This window comes from Ambystoma mexicanum, chromosome 3q, assembly GCF_040938575.1.
Source record: "Ambystoma mexicanum isolate Mex_15411 chromosome 3q, UKY_AmexF1_1, whole genome shotgun sequence".
NCBI classification, from domain to species: Eukaryota; Metazoa; Chordata; class Amphibia; order Caudata; family Ambystomatidae; genus Ambystoma; species Ambystoma mexicanum.
In genome coordinates, this window is record NC_090926.1 from 1,092,027,317 (window position 1) to 1,092,048,741 (window position 21,425).

At 44.1% G+C, this 21,425-nt stretch overlaps 1 protein-coding gene across 2 annotated transcripts in view; it reads right to left on the reverse strand.

Annotated features, from left to right (window-relative positions):
• LOC138447635 (coagulation factor XI-like) overlaps positions 1-21,425 on the reverse strand; it is a 160,654-nt gene that overhangs the window by 7,834 nt on the left and 131,395 nt on the right. Inside the window, exons 9-11 of one of the 2 annotated variants that reach the window (XM_069603840.1) lie at positions 14,148-14,307; positions 4,883-4,995; positions 3,416-3,500 (exon numbers count right to left, since the gene is read on the reverse strand). In XM_069603840.1, the coding sequence (XP_069459941.1) occupies positions 3,416-3,500; positions 4,883-4,995; positions 14,148-14,307 (358 nt within the window). The remainder of the gene's footprint in view (positions 1-3,415; positions 3,501-4,882; positions 4,996-14,147; positions 14,308-21,425) is intronic. The other variant, XM_069603841.1, reaches the window with a different exon arrangement.

The window sequence follows — 21,425 nt, forward strand, 5'->3', positions numbered from 1 at the left end:
ATGTCCTGGGTGAGCGAAGTTATAAGCTGCCCAATATGTGATCTTTCTAGGGGTTGAGCAACTTAACCATAACTACAGGGCTGCTACCGCAGGCCCTGTAATATATATATATATATATAGTCACTTTGAACCACGCTAAACCTTCCATGATTTAGGCCCTTATTAACACCATGCTGAAATATTCAGCAGCTTTGTCTTTATATTTGTATTACACTGTAGCCCACGATTATCCACAGGTTCACCACAGATCCAAGGTTCTTGCTTATTTCACATTATACTTGCACATATCTTTTCTTCTTGGGTAGCTGTTGACACTGGGGCATTGCAACATTAATATCATTATGTGGTCGCCATTCCTATTATTAACTGCTTTAATCTCTTATATTGTATTTCCTTAGATCTCTTCATAAATCTATACATTCTCTCCTGTACATTTAGGATAGGTTTACCTTGAATGAATAGAAACATACCAGGTATACATTATTCAATTCTGAATTTGATGTCAATTTTGTCGAATTGTGGTTAAAATTATTCATACATTTGCTTGCAGGCAACAAATCAGATGTGATGTCTATAGAAAAGTGACCCTAACGTCCTTTTAGATGCCTATGTACGCGTCCATGATTGATGAAAACCATTGACTCAGTAGCACCTCTCAAAATGTGCAAAGGAAAACCAAGAGCCCATGTGAATTTTGGTTTACCCCTGAGTTAAAAGTGCTCTGCACGGAAAAAAGAAAACTAGAAACTCTCTGGAAACTGACACCCTCCCCTGAGAACAAAACCAATCTAGTTTCCATCTCTACCAAATATAAAAATAAAATCATTCGCACCAAACGCGAGACCTACAATAACAGAATAAATCAAGCAGGTTCTAGAACCAAAGGAATTTTCACCATACTGCGAGAAATGGAGTCTCCCAACCCACCAACAGATATATGCCTAAAAGGCAAACTTTATTGTACTAACATTCAAAGTGCGCTCACCAATAAAATTACCAATCTTCAGACCAAAATAGCAGAAAAACGCAAACTACTTACAAACCAAGCAGCCACCAAACCCCGCATGGAAGCACAGAACCACACACCTCCGCCCCTACAACCTCAGAGCTTCAACTTCTCAAATGTAACTATACCGGATGTACAAAAAATCATTGCCTCTCTGAAACCATCCAACTGCCAGGGCAACAGCTGTCCAGCACATATTATTAAGGGTGCAGCCACAGACTTGGCCCAATTCATCACCAAACTCATCTACTCTTCCTTCACCAGTGGTATAGTACCCAGCAACCTGAAGGGATCCTGGGTACTCGCGTTACTCAAAAAACAAGCTCTTGACCCCACGATTCCAACCAACTACAGACCGATCACTACGGTCCCATTTTTACTAAAGATTCTGGGTAAGGTTGCATATCTGCAAATACAGGACTACCTTGAAGCTAAAAAACTCCTAGGATCCCGACAATCTGGTTTTAGACCTCAGCAAGGCACTGAAACCAACCTGAAACTTGTTGACCTAAAAAGCCAGATTGATGACCTGATAGACAAAGGTAGATTTGCTATCCTGATCCTCCTAGATCTATCCACCGGGTTTGATCTGATCGATCATAAGGTACTTTGTGATCACTTGGAAACAGCAACATTCTTCTCCAAATCTGCCATCACATGGATTCAATCGTTCCTAAACAATAGGACTATGCAAGTCTCTCCCACTGCAGCAGCTGACCCCATACCGATCACCTGCGGCATGCCCCAAGGGTCCTGTGTCTTTCCCACTTTGTATAATATATTTACAAAGCTGTTGTTTGACAAATTGGATTGTCTGGGTGTCACCTAAACCAACTATGCAGATGACACCCAGATGCTCATACCCCTGACAGGCTCATACAACACAGATGTACTTCAGGTAAACAAAATTTACACCATCATTCAAGCATGGATGGCCACCCATGGCCTATGCCTGAATGATGATAAAACGGAATTACTACTAGTAGGTTCTCCAGCCAACTTAAACAAACTTGGCCCCAACTACAACATATTCAATATAGATGGGAACAACATTTCAATCACCAAAGCAGTAAAAACGCTTGGCTTCTACTTTGACTCTGCATCTAACCTTAGTAAACAAGTAAAAATAAATGACCGCCTCAGCCACCGCCAACACAGGCAAAATGATAAGAGCCTGCAGACCTATGCTATCTTCTGATAATTGCCTTACCCTAGCTAGGGCACTTATAGGTTCCAAACTGGACTATTGTAAAAGGCTTTATCTAGGCACTAACAAAACAGTAATCAACAAACTTCAGAGTATGCAAAAAATGCTCTCAGAGCTGCATTAAATATACCCAGAAATTAACACATCTCAGCAACCAGATACAACACAAATGGCTCTCCATAAATGAAAAGATCAAACTCGACTCCGTATGCCTTACCTTTAACACACTGAACCACACAGCCCTTCCCTACCTCACCGAAAAATGCACCTGGAGATCATCCATATGCATCACCAGATCTACAGATACTTCCTGTCTGTCAGTCCCTAGGTTTAACTTAAAAAGATCCAGCGGTTCCAGTTTCTCCGGTTCTGGCCTCCCAACTTTGGAATTCCTTCCCATCAGATATCAGGGCCATTCAAGTATTCAACAACTTCAGGAGAAGAGTTATAGCCTGGGTCCTTAGCAAGAACTAAATAATCACTGTGCTTTACATGTGTGTAGATAAATACCTCTCGTTAGCTATCTATTATCGATGTATGTATTTACCAAGTTATGACTCTCATTTGAATGTATGTACAAACTGCTTTTTCTATATTCATGTAACTGTATTTCAAAGCACCCAGATACCTCTCGGACAGGTGCGCTATATAATTAAAATAAACAAACAAACAATCGGCTAAGGTTTTTTTATTTTTTATTCCATTAGTCATTAGAGCGATGCAATCTAACCCTCTCTATTCAACTGATCATGATTTACAGGGACCAAGCTCTCAAATGATTGTTCACCATTCGACTCTTGTTGTTCATTCCATTTACAATCCCTACCTGTGGAACATTGTTCATTCCTGTAACATGAGGGTTTAATTATTATATATAATAGTATCTCATCTTTATAACATTGTTATGTTGTGTTACATTTTGCTACATATAATCGATTTTATAATGGAATGGAAGTTGTAGAGCTTGTACGGCATTTGTTTCCGCATGGTACCTTGTGTTACAGAAATAATTTAGTTGATTAATGCATGTTATGATTTATAAGAAGTTAGTATTATTGGTCATACATGTTATGTTTGCAGTCCTCTTGAGTCAAGTTTGTGCAATTGGATGTTTGATATGATTACTTGTGTAAATTTGAATTAAAATGTTAAGCAAATGATGTATAGTCACTCCTATTTTTAACATATTGTAATACACTTACCCTGGTACCTGTTGGTTGGAGTCTTTGTTTGAAGAACATGTTTTTTTTACTTTGCCAGCATTGTCATCAGGGCAAGAGCTCAGATCTGTACATTCACAACAGAAGGAGGGAGCATTTTAGTTAGTATGATGTGTTACGTTTTGTCAGAGGTTTGCCTAATCAGAATGGTTTGGGCTTTCATGCTTTGAAATGATGTGCTGCTGAGTGCAAGTCGGTTGGATTGTATTGGAAATGTGCGGAATTATAGTGTTGCAGTACTTCATGTTTGGTGCATACATGTATGATATGTGCACATGTCAGTCTGTTCCACGTTAGAATGGCAACATGTTGTGATTGGTTGTCAGCTGAGTGTTATATAGCAGTTTTTGTTTTGTTAGTATCTGTTTTGATGTTGTGTTTCCATAGAGATGTTGTGCTCTATTACTGCTTGGATACATTGTGTAGGAATAAGTTACATGCGATTTTTAACAGCATATGTTATTTGGACCCTTTAGCATGGTTTGGTGATGTGTTCTTTTGAAAGTGTTGATAGGCTGTCACAGATGGGTTTGTTTGTTGCACGCTATATACTCTGTTTTTGTTTTGTCCCTTCAACCATTTTGCTTTCTTGTTTGCATAGCATTTGTAAAACACAGTAGTATACAGTAGTATAAGGTTACATACTGTAGATTTAAGTTGGATGTACACTTGAAACCCATGATGGTGTGCTACAATGTCATTGTGTACATGTGCGGTATATTCCTCATCTGCATGCTGTGATGGTGTGCTGCAGTGTGAGTATACATCTATTAGATCTCTTATCAGTGTTTATGTGTACAGTATGTTCACAATTCCCCCATGTTGTTGTGTATCTCTGAACATACTGTAGATACACATATATATATGTGTGTGTGTATGAGGGAAGTGGGGTCAAGGCTGAATGCAGGTATGGGTGGTGTGCCTTTGGCCGCATGCTATTATATGTGTTTTTCACTCCACAGCTAACGTGCGTCATGTTGTGCCTGACTGGTTTGCAGAGGTGTCCGTGCCTTTTGTAGATTACTACTAGTTTAGTTGAGGCATCTGTAGCTACTGAACATGTACACACATTTTAATACATGTGTTTGGGCATACACAGTGAATATGTGAAGCTTCACTTCTCTGATTTACAGAATTTCCTCTGGTGTTGACAACTTCGGCCAAAGGACTAGGTGTGTGCAAAACAATCTATACAAAAGAATTGCACAATTCCCTGATATGGGGAGCAAAAGTGTGATATGCCCTAGATTTATGGAAACAATGCTAATTAGAACGGAGTGTTCCCATTTGGCCAGATCAGTTGCATGACAAATGCTGTGACCTTTGATGATGGATAGCAAAAGAAAAGATAAGGGAAAATATTGTTTTGTCATGCTATGTAAAGTGTGAAGGAAACATATTAAATCCAACAATAGTGACTATGTCAATGTCTGTTAAATTTAGGTTTACCTGCAAAGTCGTTGTCACATTTTTTCCTAGAGAATCCAGACACCACATCTTTGAGATCATTTATTATAGGAGGCACTGGGAGGGCCAGCGTGCTCTTCAGGTAGCAGTCTCCTCTGTTGAAAAAAATAAACATGTTTAGACGTTTTGCAACTTCTTTCTTTGGCCCCAGTCTCTATGGGGCTGATGTGCCCTATCTTTCACAATACATTGTGTCTTCCTTTCTTCAGAGACCACGCCAAACTCACAAATTCCCAAATGTGCCCCGCAGCTCCATTCCGACAGTATTACTTGTGAAGCTCCCCTGGCCTCCACACTACCCCCTCTGAAGTCATCTCCTGATTCACAGAGGTCTTTCAGGCATCTCTTCCCTTAAGTTATAGCAGTAGCTGTATGTTCCCTCCTAACAGTGCAAATCCTTGCCTCGCTTCTCTGCTGCACCCTCTGCATCCTTTCCCACGCATCTGTGTTCTGTGCATACACTAAGAAGACCCCCCACCCCAATGTCCACTCTCCACCCATCTCCCTTTCTGCGGTAATTAAAGAGGGGATTCTGTTAAACAGAGACATGCTTTGCAAAGCAGGACTTTGACTAACACTTCACCCTCTATGAATTCATAACCTACATCACACACAAGGCAAACTACCACCTGCACTGTAGAGAAGTAGTTACTCCTCATTTCCCATGGACACACAGCCCTGCCTAGAGGGCACACAATGATGCTATCAAAACCTAACGAGAATCATCTAACATACTGCAAACACAATGGTGGCATAGCGCAAATACCCGTATCAGCGCTATATCACTGTCAGAATCGAGTCCTGATGTCTTGAAACAGTTATTTACATATTATAGTCAGGAACACTACTAATGCAATATTACAAGAGGAGGCAAAGATTAAATCATTGATGTGAGACCACTTTCATGTTCTAAACTCCTCAAAAATGGAAGGTCTTTTCTTCCCTGCCACCACTATTCCCTACCCTTCCCCTCCATCATCCGTCTCCATTCCCCCTTCTTCTTCACCTCTCTCCAGTACTGTTCACAATCTCTGTCTATACTTTAATGCAGATTTATTCTTTTCCCGCCACATTTCTATCTGTCGGTCTTGGCGCTTCCATCTCTTCAACATTCGTAAAGCCTTCCTTTTTCTGACCTTTGGTACCACCAAAATCCTGATCTCATCTTTAATTTTCTCCCGCCTTTTTTACTGTTGCTCTACTCTCTTTGGTCTTCATCTTTCCTGTTTTACCCCCTCTTAAATCCATTTTGAATGCTTCTAAACATCTTATCTACCAGTTATATCCTCGCAACTCCATTTCACAATCTCTGTCTTCGCTTGGTTAACTCACTTTTGTATCCCGGCTCAAATTCAATTATATATGTATGGTTTTTAAATGCCTCCAGGGTCTTGCTCCCACTTATCTCTCATCCCTGCTCTCCTTCGATGTTCCTGTTTGTTCTCTTCATTCACAATCCCAGTTCTTACAATCAGTCCCTTTTCCCAATGTGCCCAATTCTGGTTCCGCTCTTTTTCTCTTCTTGCTCCCTCCCCTTCCCTCTCTGCTCTATGCATTTCATACATATTTAAAGACCTATCTTCTCTAATCTTAACTACCCACTTCAATTTACTTTTAACCTAACTAACTTCTTACTTGATTGTACCTAACTACTTGAACAATTTCTTGGAAATCTATCCATTTTCACTTTATTGTACTGTAACCTTTTTTATGTTCAGTGCTTTGGAGTAAAGCAATCAATAAATACCAAATAAATACAAATACAAATACTAATACAACGCCCACATAGTTGGTGGGGCGATTTGTGGAGGCACTGGTTATGGGATAACTACATCAAAGAAAAATACCCTAAAAGAATTTCAGTTTTCTTTTTGACTACCACATAAACCAATCTGTGTAGTGAGTTAATGAGACACAACACCACTTGATCCTCCAATGGATATCTCAGAAAATTTTTCCTCCCTTCGGTTAATATTAAAACAATATGATATCTTCAATAACTTAAGTATTAAACTGTTGTTAAATAAGGGTATCAGACTTATTGTACAAATGCGCAGAAATACACAGCTACATGTGTGTAAAATGTGCATGCATATCATGCCGATACGCATACATTTCTGCGCACGAAATGTATGTGCACAATGTTAAATCCGCAAAAAGTATGGACACTAAGGCCATCATTGTGCAGAATGGTGATGCCCTGCAATTTAGAGATTTATTTATTGTTTACTTATTGGGATATTTACTGTCAAATACACTTTTTCAGGTAGTTTGCATCCATTTGCCTGAATGTCTGGGCAAGTGCAAAACTATCAAAGCACAGAAGGCAAGTCATTACCTCAATACAAACCGTGCCTATGTCTGATACATGTTTTTAATCATGGCAGAAAAAGACAAGTGAATCAAAAGATGATTTTGTCACCAGACTTTCATTTATTGTTTGAGCAAGCCAGTCAGAGGCCTAGAACCTCTTTGAGAGGGCCAAAGTACAACAAAAGTCCCAGAACACTTCTTGTTCATTTACGAGTTCCGTGAGGAGCCAGGAATGAGACGCAGACACAGAGGATTCATGGTTCTGGTCATAGACTTTTATTAAATAACATGCCTCACTATCCCTAATCTAGGAGGTTATACCTACCTCAAACAAAGCTAAAAGTCTGTCCTTTGTCAAGATGTCCAAAGTAAAAATATGTCCTGTGACCAAATTCCTATCCTAGCCCTGACACTCTAAAACAATCCTTATGGTGCTCGGGCAGTGTCTCTCGTTATCAAAGTGCACACATGTTCAAATCCAAAATAAAAGTGTAAATCTAACACAAGTTCTACAATGTTCACAGTTCCAGGGAAAGACTCCCTTCCCCAGGTCTCCTCCAAAAATGAAAAGTTCAAAACAAAGAAAAACCAAGTTTGTTGTAGCCCGAGATGAAAACTCACTCCTCTTGGTGTTGCAATCCAGTCTCTGGGAAATGGCTCATGTCCACAAGTTTCTCCTCAGATTTAAGATAAATCAAAATCATAAGGTTATGCATCTTCCATGGGATTCCCTTCTTACTGTATTACGATTTGGGTGCGGGTCCAAGACTCACAGGATACCTGATATACTCCCCTTCCGGGTTCTCTTTCACATTCAATACAACTCAAAATCCTAAGGGCATGGGTCTTCCTTGGGATTCTCTTCTTAAGATACTTCAATTTAGGTGTGGGTCCCAGACTCCCAGGATACCTGGTATACTCCCCTGCCAGGTTGTCTTTTAAATTCACTGCAGTTCATTACACATGTTTGACTTTACCTGGAATACTCTGCTGACAGGACTTTTATATATTTCAGTTCACTTCGACCCACTTGGCTTTGCCTGGTACACTCGCCTGCCAGGGCTTTCATACACAGTTAATTTCTAAGGTTCCATAGCCTCTTCTCAATGGTATCCAGCGGCGTGCGAGCAGCAAACTCGTCCAACCTTCCAAGGGCTTCAAACCCTTTTACACTCTTGCTTCCCTGAGTTTCCAGCCATTTTCCATCTGCCTGCATTGCTCTCCTCTCTCCGGTTTGTGTCTTCGGTGCAGCGTGGCATCTCCCTCAGGCTCTTATAACTCTCTGTTACCTTTTCTTGCTGCTTTATGTACGGTTGGCATCCGTGTCCTTTTCTGCCATCTCCCCTTCTTGCTGCGTCTCGTCCAAGGTTCAGGTAGCTGTTGGATGCTTCTGCTGTGGTTTTTCATGGGGCTGGCTTCTGTGTCTTGCCCAGGGCGTCTCATCTCCTTGCCACTGCTCTACATTTTCCGGACCTGGAATTGCATCTCCTTTTGGTTTCCTGTGGCTGCTAGTATGATTGCTCCAGCAGCCCTGCCGTCATCAGCTGTTTCTTTCTCGGGACTCCTGACATGCGTCAGGGACAGTGAACCCACTGTCTTCTGCTTGACTGCTGAGCAGACCAGGGTTTCTGTGATGCTGCCAGTACTTTGCTCTGCACCAAGCTGGAGAACTCCATGGCCCTCATTACAACTCAGGCGTTAAGGGTTAACGCTGTCATTAACCCTTAACGCCTGATTCCAATTTTAACGGCTGCTTTTAGCAGGCGTTAAAATCCATGGCGCTAAACCGCCTTGGTGCTAATTACGGCACCGTAATTAACGGTGCCGTAATTAGCGCCTTCCCCACTCCCATTATGCCCTATGGGGCAAAAATGGGAATGGGGAAGGGTAAATGGGAAATGGGGATTTACTGCCCCACTCACCTTGGAATGGGGCGGTAAATCCGCCATCCACCATGGTGTAAACATAGTTTACACCATGGTGGTAAAGTTGGTGTACTTACCGCCTGGGTCGTAATGACCTCCCATGTTTCTGCATGGTTTTAAACCATGTCGGCCCAATTGGATTCTCCCTGCAACTTACTTAACTGGTGTTAGTTCTCATTGGGAGTAATCATCATTGCTCCTTGCCTCTTCCTCATCTCAGTTTTTGAAGTGCTGTTCTGTATGTGATATTGAGGAGGCTGGTTTTAGTTCCTATTAGGAGTAATCATCACTACTCCTTGTCTCTTGCTCATCTCAGTAGTTGTCAAATTCTTCTTTATGTGATATTGAGGAATAATGAAAATAGACTTGGCAAGTGGTTGAGGGACATGGTTACAATATACCATCAAGGCATGAGGAAGGGTGGTAGCATCCCTAAAAGGGAATGTGGGATATGTGACGTCCTTCAATGATGCCATGCCATCCCCCTACGGATCGCCTCCCCCATGTGTTCCTCCTTCAAATAGCCACCCTCAAGGTCAAGATCAAGTAGCGGCTGCCATCCCCTGGCCACAACCATTACCAAATGAAGAATCCAAGTGGTCCATACCCATATACCCTGAAGCTCTGCTTTTCGACTGCTCAGCATGCATCCTAACTGTTTGAACACCACCCCATCCGTGCCCCCTTGCGACTGTCTTTTTTTAATATAATGGTTTTGTAGCTTTTCAAGGGAAAGGAGTGATGACATCATCGGATTCATCACAGTGTGTGAGAGGTAGAAACAGGGTGAATCCACGATTGGTGTGAGTGCCACAGATAGAATAATCTTATGTGTGAGAGTGCTGTTTGTGGTTTTGGATGGCATTTTAATTCTTCTGTTATTGTTTTTTTTGTATTCACTTTTTTAGGGTCCATTTTCTTCAGAACTTACCTTCAATTTATCCCCCCTTTGTTCCCTTTTCCCTTCATGTCCCTTTGCCTATACCCTATCATCTTAAATGTTTATCCTTCAATTTTATTTATCTTATCCCCAACTTGTCCTTATTTTGTATTGCAGGATTTGGGAATAAATGGGGGGATTATTAATGATGGGATGTTGCAGGACTTTGCAGGTGCCTGGTCATTGTTCTTGTCTGAGGGGGATGAAGTAGAGGTGTGGGTAGATTCTGTGGGGGAGGATCAGCAGCATATTGATGTTGAGCCTGATAGCTCATTGGTGGGGTACATGTATGTGCTGCTATATGATGAGGGAGCATGGAGGCTATTGTGGACAGGGTTGGGCCTGTTGATGTTGCATTGTAATGTTGGACATCTTGTGGACAGCAAGGGTAATAACCAGAGGATACGGAAGAGGCACTGCCTGCCATGGAATTGGTTGATGACAGTGTGTGGCTGGTGTCGGTAGATGGCCATGTACGAATACATACGGCGGAAGCATCTGTGTTGATGTAGAAGGTGGAAGATGTGTTGATACCGGTGGTGCTGTTGTATAGAGGAGTGAGGGGAGGAGAAAGGATGTGCAGGTGGTAGCTCTGATAGAGTTGAGTAGGATGTAACATTGGCATTAGAGGAGGTTGATGTAGTGGAAGCTGCATCATGTACTGGGACGAGTAAGGGGAGAAACAGAAGAAGGTTGATACAGTATACAGAACACCGGTTGCAGGAAGTGAAGTATGTGGTGCAGCAGGGGTGAAGGATACAGTAGTGGGGGGATAGGAGGAAGCAGACATGGAAGAGGATGCAAACTAACAATGAGGGAACACAGTAGTATGTCAGAACAAGGCAAATGTTAGACCATCTAATCAGTGTGGAAAGGAAGTACACATATTTAGAGAGCTGTTCCTCTTTGTGCATGCCTGGGGTTCTAATAGTGAGATTCAACAACATTAACCACGGCAGCTAATTTCATCAACATTTCTCATGCTTCATAACCATTAAGCCAGCACTGCCACAGCTAAAGATCTCAGTGTCACTATTACCAAACACCTAAGGCGCCCATTCTATGTCCCTGTGTCTGATTTGTACTAGGCAACAGGCTATCATTCTCTGACATGGTGTTCTGTCTGCTTCCGGTTGTAGGTGTCATGTGTCATGGGTGTCATTGTCACCCATGGTACTGGAAGTCATCCTTGTGGTAATTGACTTTGAGTTTGCAGGGATCGGACTGCAAATATGGCCCTGGTATCTTGTCCCCAATGCTCAACTCAGAAATAACTAGCGTGCTAGAAGCATCTGCAATGACAGCCAGGACATGAATTGTTGGGTTTTGTCATACATTTCCATACAGTTCTGCAATCTTTATATATGTGGAGTCCTTTGCTGGTTGAATAATGCTGGATGCATACTTTTCTTTCTTCAGGCCAGGTGTTCAAATTGACAGTCTTTAAAAAAAGCACAAGATTCAATAGCTAATATCACTATCAGCTCTCATGCTTCATCAAAAGTCAGAAACTTGGGGCATGAACTGGCCAGCGAGCATGGTTGCTACAAAGTAACATCGCTCTGATGCATGAATCCGACCCTAACTACAGGAGCCATGAAATGCCCCACAGAGGTGCTTCCTAATGTTCACCCTGCTTTCTGGACTGCTCAAGGGCATAGAAATCCTAGCCACTGCTGCCGGTATTGTTTGAACAAGAGAGCTCCCGAATATTAGCAGAGTGGGGGTTTGAAGTGATGGATCGACAGCGGCGGTGAACCCCTTGCTTGGATGTGACACAGAATGAAATGTTCTTAGGACCCAAAGAAGAAATGACGGATGAGATGGCTAGAGTCACATCCACTTTTCAAGGGTTGATTTCGAGATTGACTCTTGCTTTTATGAAAGGAAGAATGAAAAAAGGAAGCGGTAAAACCTCTGGAATCCAGGATATATTTTGCTCAGTGAATTTACGGTCAAAAAATCTATAAAGTAGTAGGGACAATGAAAGGACTTGAGATACCTATGGACCTCACCACGATCCACAGAAAGACAAAGTTCATGCTGAACAGTGTCACACAGGGTGGTGGCTTGAATGAAAAAGAGATTCCTCCCCATTGCGCCCTCTTAGAAGCACGAAAGACCAGTTCTCCTGAGAAAGTGGATGGCAAAATTGGAGTTGTAACATTCAGTGAGCTATGACTTGTTTGAATTCTGGACCCTCTTATGAACGGTGACCTTTAAATCTAGTCTGCATGAAAGAGGCAGTGGACGCAGAGCAGCAGAGATATGCCCCCTTCTGCTGAATCTTAGGAGCGTTCACACCGCTGTACTATGAATAATCGTTAACCTATTTAGGGTGCCCTTATGAAAACAGAGGTAACCACTGTTACAACAATCAAGTCCACTTGCAACAATGGCGATCGTTATCTGTATCTTATGTGGAAACCAGACAAAAATCCCAAACCCTATCCAGTATCCACAGATTGAAAAAGAGTGGGTAACGTCTTCACTTAGTCGCTTTGAAAATAACATTGAATCAAGAATGACTCCTAAAGTCCACATCTGAGAGACTGGCGGAGAGAAGGAAGTCCAAAGACAGAGGCCAAATGTCAGGGTGCCAATGCTCCACTAGAATTACAGATCCATGGGTTCTGCATAACAGAACCTCCATCACGAGAGATTACATATTAATTTGCTTTTTTGATATCCAGTGTGACACCTCTGTGGTCAGAATACAAAAGATATCTTACGTAATACCCATGTCACGCCCTTATGTGAACCCTTTTGGGCTGCTGAAGAGTATTATGACTTGAACAGAATTGTAAGATCAACGATTGGTAGCCTTTTCTCTTGAATGGGGATGTTTGTGGATCATAAATGCAGTTGTAATTTGCAGTCAGATGGATTTAGGGAATTCTATCAGTTATGTCATACATAGGCATTTCCCCCAGACAGGAGTTTCATCCCTGCACCACCCTACATATCTCTGAGCAGCCTTTGGATGTTGGCAGCGGCTTCAGGGATGGTTCTCATAGCATCATACCATAATGGAATGAGGAATGGCTTATTGCCATGCTTGCCGAAGTGTGTCGCAATGTAAAACATGTTCCTCTTAAGGATTGTCAGTTGTTTGGCAGGAGGCCTGGCCAGCCATCTCCTGTGGTCAGACACAATAAACCCAGACGCAGTAAAGACTCTTTCAGACTGTGCACTAGAAGGGGAGCATCCTAGGTTTCAATGCATACTCGAGCTGCTGACCGAATAGACCACTCAATGAATAAACACTCTAACAGATACTTGTTCCAAGCAGGCAGGTGTCTTGTATTCATATCTCATGGTAAACCGCCTTCATTATTTGTTGGTGTGAACACCAAGGACTAGCCCAAGTAGATGCCATTCACACTAGTACAAGAAACAGGAATGCTAGCATAGACTAGACTCAAGAAGGCAACAGAGAGTTAACAGAAGGCCGCAGTAGATGGTAATGAATGCAAGAGGGGTTTTTATTTGGGTGCTAAACCAATAGGAAACACAGGAAACTTAAAGCATGGGCACTAGATGGATTGTACATACTGGTAGTGCACCGTTTTTGACCATATGTGGACCGAACCACTTTCTCCATGTTTATTCAGGACTTGTCAGTTGTATGGAAGATCTGCAGTTGGAAACCAAAACCCCTGTCCTCAATTTTGTCAGCAGTGAATGCTGCAGAGCAAATCAAGCTGTTTCCATGCGTAATTAACCTAGGCCATCTGTGTCACCTAAAAGAGAGCACAAGCCTCTTTCTCAGGCTGGGACACCATCTCAATATGATAAATGATTCCCTCTGCCGAGAGCAATCTACAAGTCACAGGTTTGAACATCAGTGGCTCTGTTCACCCTTCAAAGAATGATGACTGAGAACCATCATGTTGGTGTCATAACATCTGGTATATACAGTGATTGGAAGCATGAAGCCATTGTAATAGGCATTGGTTACATATTTTGTAGTTCACATAATTTATTATGAGCTGTTATTTGTCACAAAACATCTGCATCAGTCTGTCAACAGATTTGCATTAACGAAAGAAAATCTGTGGATGCTCACCGCTGGGCTTTGTTGGCAAACTCCTCCGTGGCGTACGTGTACATCTCGCAGAAAGGGTCAGTTGTGCATAAGGTCTGACAGCTCAAATCTGAGTCAGTCTTGACTATTTTGCGGTCATTCCCAGGAAAATCCAAACCTTTGAACACATGATCACTGCATCCTGCAAAATGTGTTTTGGATAGATTGGGTTAGAGAGGTTTTCTAAAGGGAAAACGCTAAACTAGCAGACAGGTAGGTAAAAGGCACAGTTAAAGGTACTGGATCACTGCCGCTTCAGAGCGGCCAATGAAATGAGAGACTGGCGAGTTCATTTGCATTCCTGTTGATGGTCCCACGTACAGTGGACACAAGGTAAAGATGGGAGAAAAAAGATTGTTGGCCCCACTTTCTTTGTCCCTTATACTACTCCCCTTTGCATCTTACATTCTTTCGTGGCCACCCACCCCCGATTGTTTTCACCCAGTCCCGCTTTCGTGGACTGCCCTGCCCCTTAGTGATGCCCTATTTTATTTGGTATCTTATCCCACACTACTACCCAATGTAGACCTGCTGTGTGCATCATAGGTACTCTAAACATCTAGCTGTGTTCCACACACTCTCTCAGCGCTGTACAGCAACCCCCCCTCTCATGTCTGTGCAGCTCCACTGTCTCAGTACTGGCCCATCCAACTACACTTTATTTTCTCCTCTAGTCCCAATAGCTACTCCATCCAGTTTCACCTTATTCCTGTGCAGCCCATCAGGGATGTAAGGCAACACAGCTCTATGCAACCTGCACTGCCACTTTCCACACAGTGTCCCATCTCACTCCCATCAGTGCATTCCCAGCACACTGTCCTTCACGCCCCTCTTGATTTTAACCCTCTGCCACTGTAAGTTAATCTGACGGTACCCTGAAATTGACCCTCCTCTCCCATTTCCAACTCCTCCTGCTCCTTCCCAGTCCATGTGCTGACCAGAAATGGATGACTGTCCTGAAATGACCCACACCAGCCATTTAGAGATCCATCTGAGGATCCACTTGTCTATATGAAGAGCTGATACATCTCTTGAGTGTACAGCAACAGGCTTTTCTGAAGGGGTGTGTTTTCGGAGCAGTACTATCATGTATCATATTATACCTCTTACAGGATATGACTTCCCATATCATTGCACCATCCCTTTTACTCCCAAACTTTTAATTGTCAAGAAATCGGCAGAGGATTTAAGGATGAAAAAAGACAATGGGCCTCATTACGACCCAGGCGTTAAGGGTTAACGCCGTCGTTAACCCTTAACGCCTATTCTGATTTTAACGGCTGCTCTTAGCAGCCATTAAAATCCATGGCACTAACCTGCCATGATGCTAATTATGCCACCGTAATTTACGGTGGCGTAATTAGCGCCTTCCCCACTCCCATTATGCCCTATGGGGCAAAAATGGGAATGGGGAAGGGAAAATGGGAAATGGGGATTTACCGCCCAACTCACCTTGGAATGGGGCGGTAAATCCGCCATCCACCATGGTGTAAACGTAGTTTACACCATGGTGGTAAAGTTGGCGCAATTAGCGCCTGGGTCGTAATGACCCCCAATGACATAAATGACCTGATCACATCCCAAGACCTTGACCTGCTCGCCATTACAGCAACTTGACTTCATCAAACCTCTGGCCCTGCCTTGTCCCTAGCACTGCCCAATGGCTTTATCATCCTTAGAAGTGACCGTGTTGACGGCAGAGGTGGAGGTGTCACTCTCATCTTTAAAGACTCCCTCAACTTAGATTTACCAACAGCTCCATGGAAGGGAATTCCAAACTCCTCTCGGATTAACTATCATTGTCCCAATCAGAATTCATTACTATCCTTCGAAGAGGACCTCATTCACACTTTGTGTGAAAACATCAAACCCACCTCTAGAACCATCCTTCTAGGGGATCTTAACCTCGGCCTAAATTACCCTGTGGACCATGTGTATTACACCCTATCTGCCCTAGGTTTTAAACACTGCGTGGCAGCCTCAACCCATAACAAGGACAGATCCACAGATTGGGTAGCAGACCAGAACAGCCAGATCACTATATTGACTAACTCTCCCTGCCGTTGATCCTATCATCACTTTCACCTCCCCCCGACCATACCTCAATCGCCAGCTCCTCTGGCCATGCCAGACACCTGGTCCCGTAGTGCCAAGGAATTGACCAAGGACACCATTTCACCTCTACTCACCCCACTCCACAGACCCAAGTGTCCTTGGAGACACTTACAAAGACACTCTAACCAACGCATGAACCTGGTCGCCCCACTAGCTCCATGAAGTGCCAAACTGGCAGGACAGGTCAACTCCTGGTTTACCCCAGACCTCCAGGCCCTATGAAAAAAAACAACTGTCGGAAGCTGCCTAGAGAAAAACCCCAACCGATTCCACAAGACTTGCCTTTAATATGCTGGCGAGAGAATCTAAACTAGCCATTGTGGGAACCTAATCGCTGCTTACAACCCTAGAATAACTAATGCCAGTTCAAACTCCCAAGAGATCTTCAAAATACTCAGAGAACTGGAAATGCCTTCCAGTCCTCCCACAACCATCACGAAAGATGAGAAGTGGTGCTCAAACATCCAGAACGCTATGTGGTTGAAGATAACATCACTGCATTAAAAAATAGCCATGAAACATGCTACTTTTTTTTTTAAATGACCAGAACACACCCCTCTCCCCCCACCACAAAACTCCAAACCCATCCTTTTTACTTTAGAGAAGTCACAGAAGTCAAAATCTCTAACATTCTTAGAAGCCTAAAAATCTCAAGGTGTAAAGGGGATATCTGCCCAGCTAATACCATCAAAGAATGTTCAGAAACCCTAGTCCTGTTAATCACAAGATTCATAAATGCCTCCTTCTCATTGAACCTAGTCCCAACCAGCCTAAAATAATCTTGGGTCCTTCCATTACTAGAAAATCCCACCCTCAGCCCGTCAGTCCCCACCAACTACCGCCCCATCACCACAGTTCCCTTCCTAGTCAAAATCCTGGATAGGGCTGCCTATATCTAAATACACCACTTTCTGGAAATAAACCACATCCTGGGAAAGCGCCAATCACGATTCTGGCCTGGACATGGAACGGAATCTGCGCTATTATACCTGAAAAAGTAACTTGGCAAATTCAAAGACGAGGAAAATCCAGCCCTCATCATGCTTCTCTACCTATCAAGCGCCTTTGACCTTGTGACCATGAAACATTATTCCATCACCGCACAACAGCTGGCAGTGTCTCCTTGGAAGCCACGACCTGAGTCCCTCTTTCCCGGAAGGAAGATCTATGAGATTCTTCTCCGACACATCCTGTGCCCCACCTATCCCCATCCCATGCGGCGTTCCTTAATGATCCTGCATCTCCTCCTCCCTGTATAACATATTTACCAAACCCCTCTTCGACCTCTTGGACGACATCGGCATATCCTACACCAACGATGCCGATGTCCCTCTCTCTGGCATCTACATTAACGATTCCCAGAACATTAACAAAATGTACTCAACCATCCTGGACTGGATGGTTATGAACCACTTATGCCTTAATGACGATAAGGCAGAGATCCTGTTGGTAGGATCACCTATGACACCGAAGAAGCTAACCCCCAATTCACTGCCTTCGCAATTGACACGATCCATATTCCTGTTTCTGCCTCAGTGAAGACGTTTGGCATCCATTTTGATGCATCCCTATCTATGACTAAACAAGTGACCGTGATTGCCTATGCAGCCGCATACACGGCCAAACTTATCAATGTAGCCAGGCAGTTCCTCACTCCCACCAGCTGCCTTACCACCGCCTGGCGGTCACTGCTGCAAGGCTCGATTACTGCAATGCCCTTTTTGCTGGGACCTCTACACAGAACATTAACAATTTGCAGATAATCCAAAATAATGCACTACACTCAGCACTCAACACCTCGAAACGAGAGCACACTTCAGAGCAGCAAGAAAGGAGGCCCATTGGCTCCCAATTCACGAAAGAATAATTTCAAAACACTTTCCATCACCCACAAATGTCTCTCCTTTACTGCCCCAAAATACCTGTCGCAAGAAATTGTGAGATCAAATGCCACCAGACCGGTAAGGTCAGTCCATGCACTGTCTCCCGAGCCCTGGTTCTCTCTAGGCTGGACTACTGTAACAGCCTCTATCTTAATCTGCCTGCCTCCACTCTCCGCCCTCTGCAACTTATCCAGAACAGAACTGCGAGACTTGTCCTTGGCCTCAAGCCCAGGGACCGTATCTCTCCAGGACTGAAATCTCTTCACTGGCTCCCAGTGGCTGCGAGGATTAAGTTCAAAACCCTCTGCATTGTCCACAAGGCCTTCTGGGGCCTGGGGCCACAATACCTTCAACTCTCTCTTCCTAAATATCTGCCTTCACGAGCCCTTCGCTCATCCGTCTCCAACTCCCTCATGGTCAGCCGCTTCTCGAAGCAACGAGCTGGGGGTAGATCTCTCTCCGCAGCAGGGGCCTCCCTCTGGAACAGCCTTCCTGCCTCCCTGAAACTTGAGGAGAACCATCTCCGGTTCCGGAAGCACCTCAAAACCTTCCTCTTCGCTTCTGCCTTCTCTCTCCCTCTCCCCTGCTAAACCTGCTAAACTCCCCACTGAAGTTTGCACTAAACCTGCATCTGGGCCACTCTGTGACCTCGGTCCAGGGCCCAGCCACTCTCCACTTGCACTGCCTCTCTGGCTCCCCCTGCACTGTGGGACTGTCACTGCATCCCTACAGCCCCCTTCCCAGCACTTGCTCTGCACTTACCTCGCACTTGCCACCAGCTGGCCCTTTTATTATTATTTATTATTTTATTACGCTACGTACCTTGTACTGCACTTTCCCCCCCACCTCCTCCCCCTGCACTTTCTCCTTTTCCCCTTACCTCTGCACTTGCGCGATCTGAATGACACCTGGCCTAGTAGGATCGTTTGTCTGTCTTCCCCTTGTTTCCCCCCCTCCCTGCCTCGTCGCGCCTTGAAACACTTGTGTATAGGCGCGTTACAAATACCATATCATATCATATCATATCACACTGCCCAGCACCAACATAGTTCAAAAGGAGAGCGGCTCAAGCTTCCCCACGGTGGCAGCAAACATTTGGTACTCTCTCCCTCCGGATCTAAGAGCAATAGGTTTGTACTGGTCCTTCTGCAAGGCAATAAAAACGTGGCTACTCGCCTAAACTCTCTATTGTTTATCTCGCTACACCCTGGCTCTCTCTTGCCCATCAACACTGTAATGCATTACTGTAAATTCATCATCTGCCTGTAACTGGTTTTCACAACAGCTCCCTAATGGCCTCGGGCTTAGGTGCTTGACAAATACATATAAATAAAAAATATATATATATTCAAATAGGAAAAGAGAGAAAGACAGGCTTTACTAGAAAACCGATTTACTTGTAAAAAAACATCGGTGCTTTCAAAATAAAATCAATTAAACTTGCAGTCTGGCGAGACAGGGCACATGAAAGAAGTCAATTAAGTAACATCCGCCTACATATTCTTTTATGTTACAAGACATTTGGGAAGCACACCATCTGACGTTTCCAGTGACTACACAAATACACATGTGATGTCACTTGAATGTGTGAACATTGAGCGGTTTTGTTTAATGTTCCTTTGGCGCGTGCGTCTTGAGCGTGCCATATTTGTGCAACAGCAATGTGCATGCTACGTGTGGAATGCTGTGTCTTTTGCACAACCATTTCCCTCCGTTTGCGAGTCTGCTCCTGAAGATAACAGCATGCAGTCTACTCCACGTCCAGACACGTCTCTGCTGTCACACGAATGCTAAAATATATTGGGCCTCATTACAACCCCAGCGCTAAACCATGGTGCTATTAGCACCATGGTCCATGCCGGATTCCGCCATGGTGGATGGCGGATTTACCGCCCCATTCCAAGGTTGGCGGGGCGGTAAATCCCCATTCACCACGGCCCCTTCCCCATTCCCATTTTTGGCCCATAGGGCTCAATGGGAATGGGGAAGGGGCTAATTACGGCACCGTAAATGATGATGCCGTAATTAGCACCAAGGTCCCTTAGCGGGTTGGATTTTAACGCCTGCAAAAAGCAGGCGTTAAAGTGTGAATCGGGCGTTAAGGGTTTAACGGTGCCGCAGCCTTTTACGGCGCCGTTAACCCCTTAATGCCAGGGTTGTAATGTTGTAAAAATAGAATACTGTACATTTTCAGTGTAGAAGGCAGATAGAGAGAAGCAGGCTCATGTTGCGACACAATGGGCCTCATTCCGAGTCTGGCGCTAACCAATGGCGCTATTAGCGCCTTGGTCGGCGCCGGACCCGTACCGGCACCACCCTGGTGGAATGGGAAATTACCGCCCTATTCCGAGTTGACCAGGGCAGTAATTTCCCATTCCCCAGGGCTCTTCCCCATTCCCAAATGAGCCCCCATAGGGCTCAATGGGAATGGGGAAATTGCAAATAACGGTGACCGTACTTTACGGTCACTGTTATTGGCTTAAAAGCCCCTTTGCGCCCTCGTTCCTAACCGTTAAGGACGAGGGCGCAAAGGGGACTCGGAATGTGACAGTAAGGGATTACCGGCACTGGTCTCGTTAACGGTGACCGGTATCCCTTACCGCCAAACTCGGAATGAGGCCCAATGTGCCAGATTTCTAGCTCAGCTCTAAAAATGCCATTAGTACCATTGTTTCAAATAGCACCTGCGCCAGAGAGACTGGCGGGATATGCTTTATGTGTGCAGTTTTGCACAGATGTTGCTGAATGTATAATATGCTGCAGCAGTGCATAATCCACTGCACTGCATACACCATTCACTGCAGAATCCATCTCAAAATCAACATGCACCACTGCACGCGCGGACTGGCCTATGGGGCAATGCCGAACAGAAAAACCGAAAATTCTGGTGTCGGACAGTTTTTGGGGTCAAAATGGGCCACTTTTTTTAGTCAATTTGGTCACTTTATTTGGCCAAAGTGGGCCCCTTTTTTTATGAGTTACTTCACTATACGGCTAGTAGTGTTGACCAGTGTTGCTGAATATTCTTTCAAATGCCCTCTTGGGTACTATCTAAACAGTCTGTCACAAAAAACGAATACAAATGGGTCTCATTATAAGTATGGCGGTAAGGCAACAACGGTGCCGGTAGCGCGACTGGCACCGATGCTATCATACCCCCATACTACGAGTTCTGCTCGCGGGTGCCCTTGCAGCCATCAGGTCTGACCTGGTGGCCGTACCGGCACCCGTGAGCAGAACATGATGATAGCACCGGTAACGT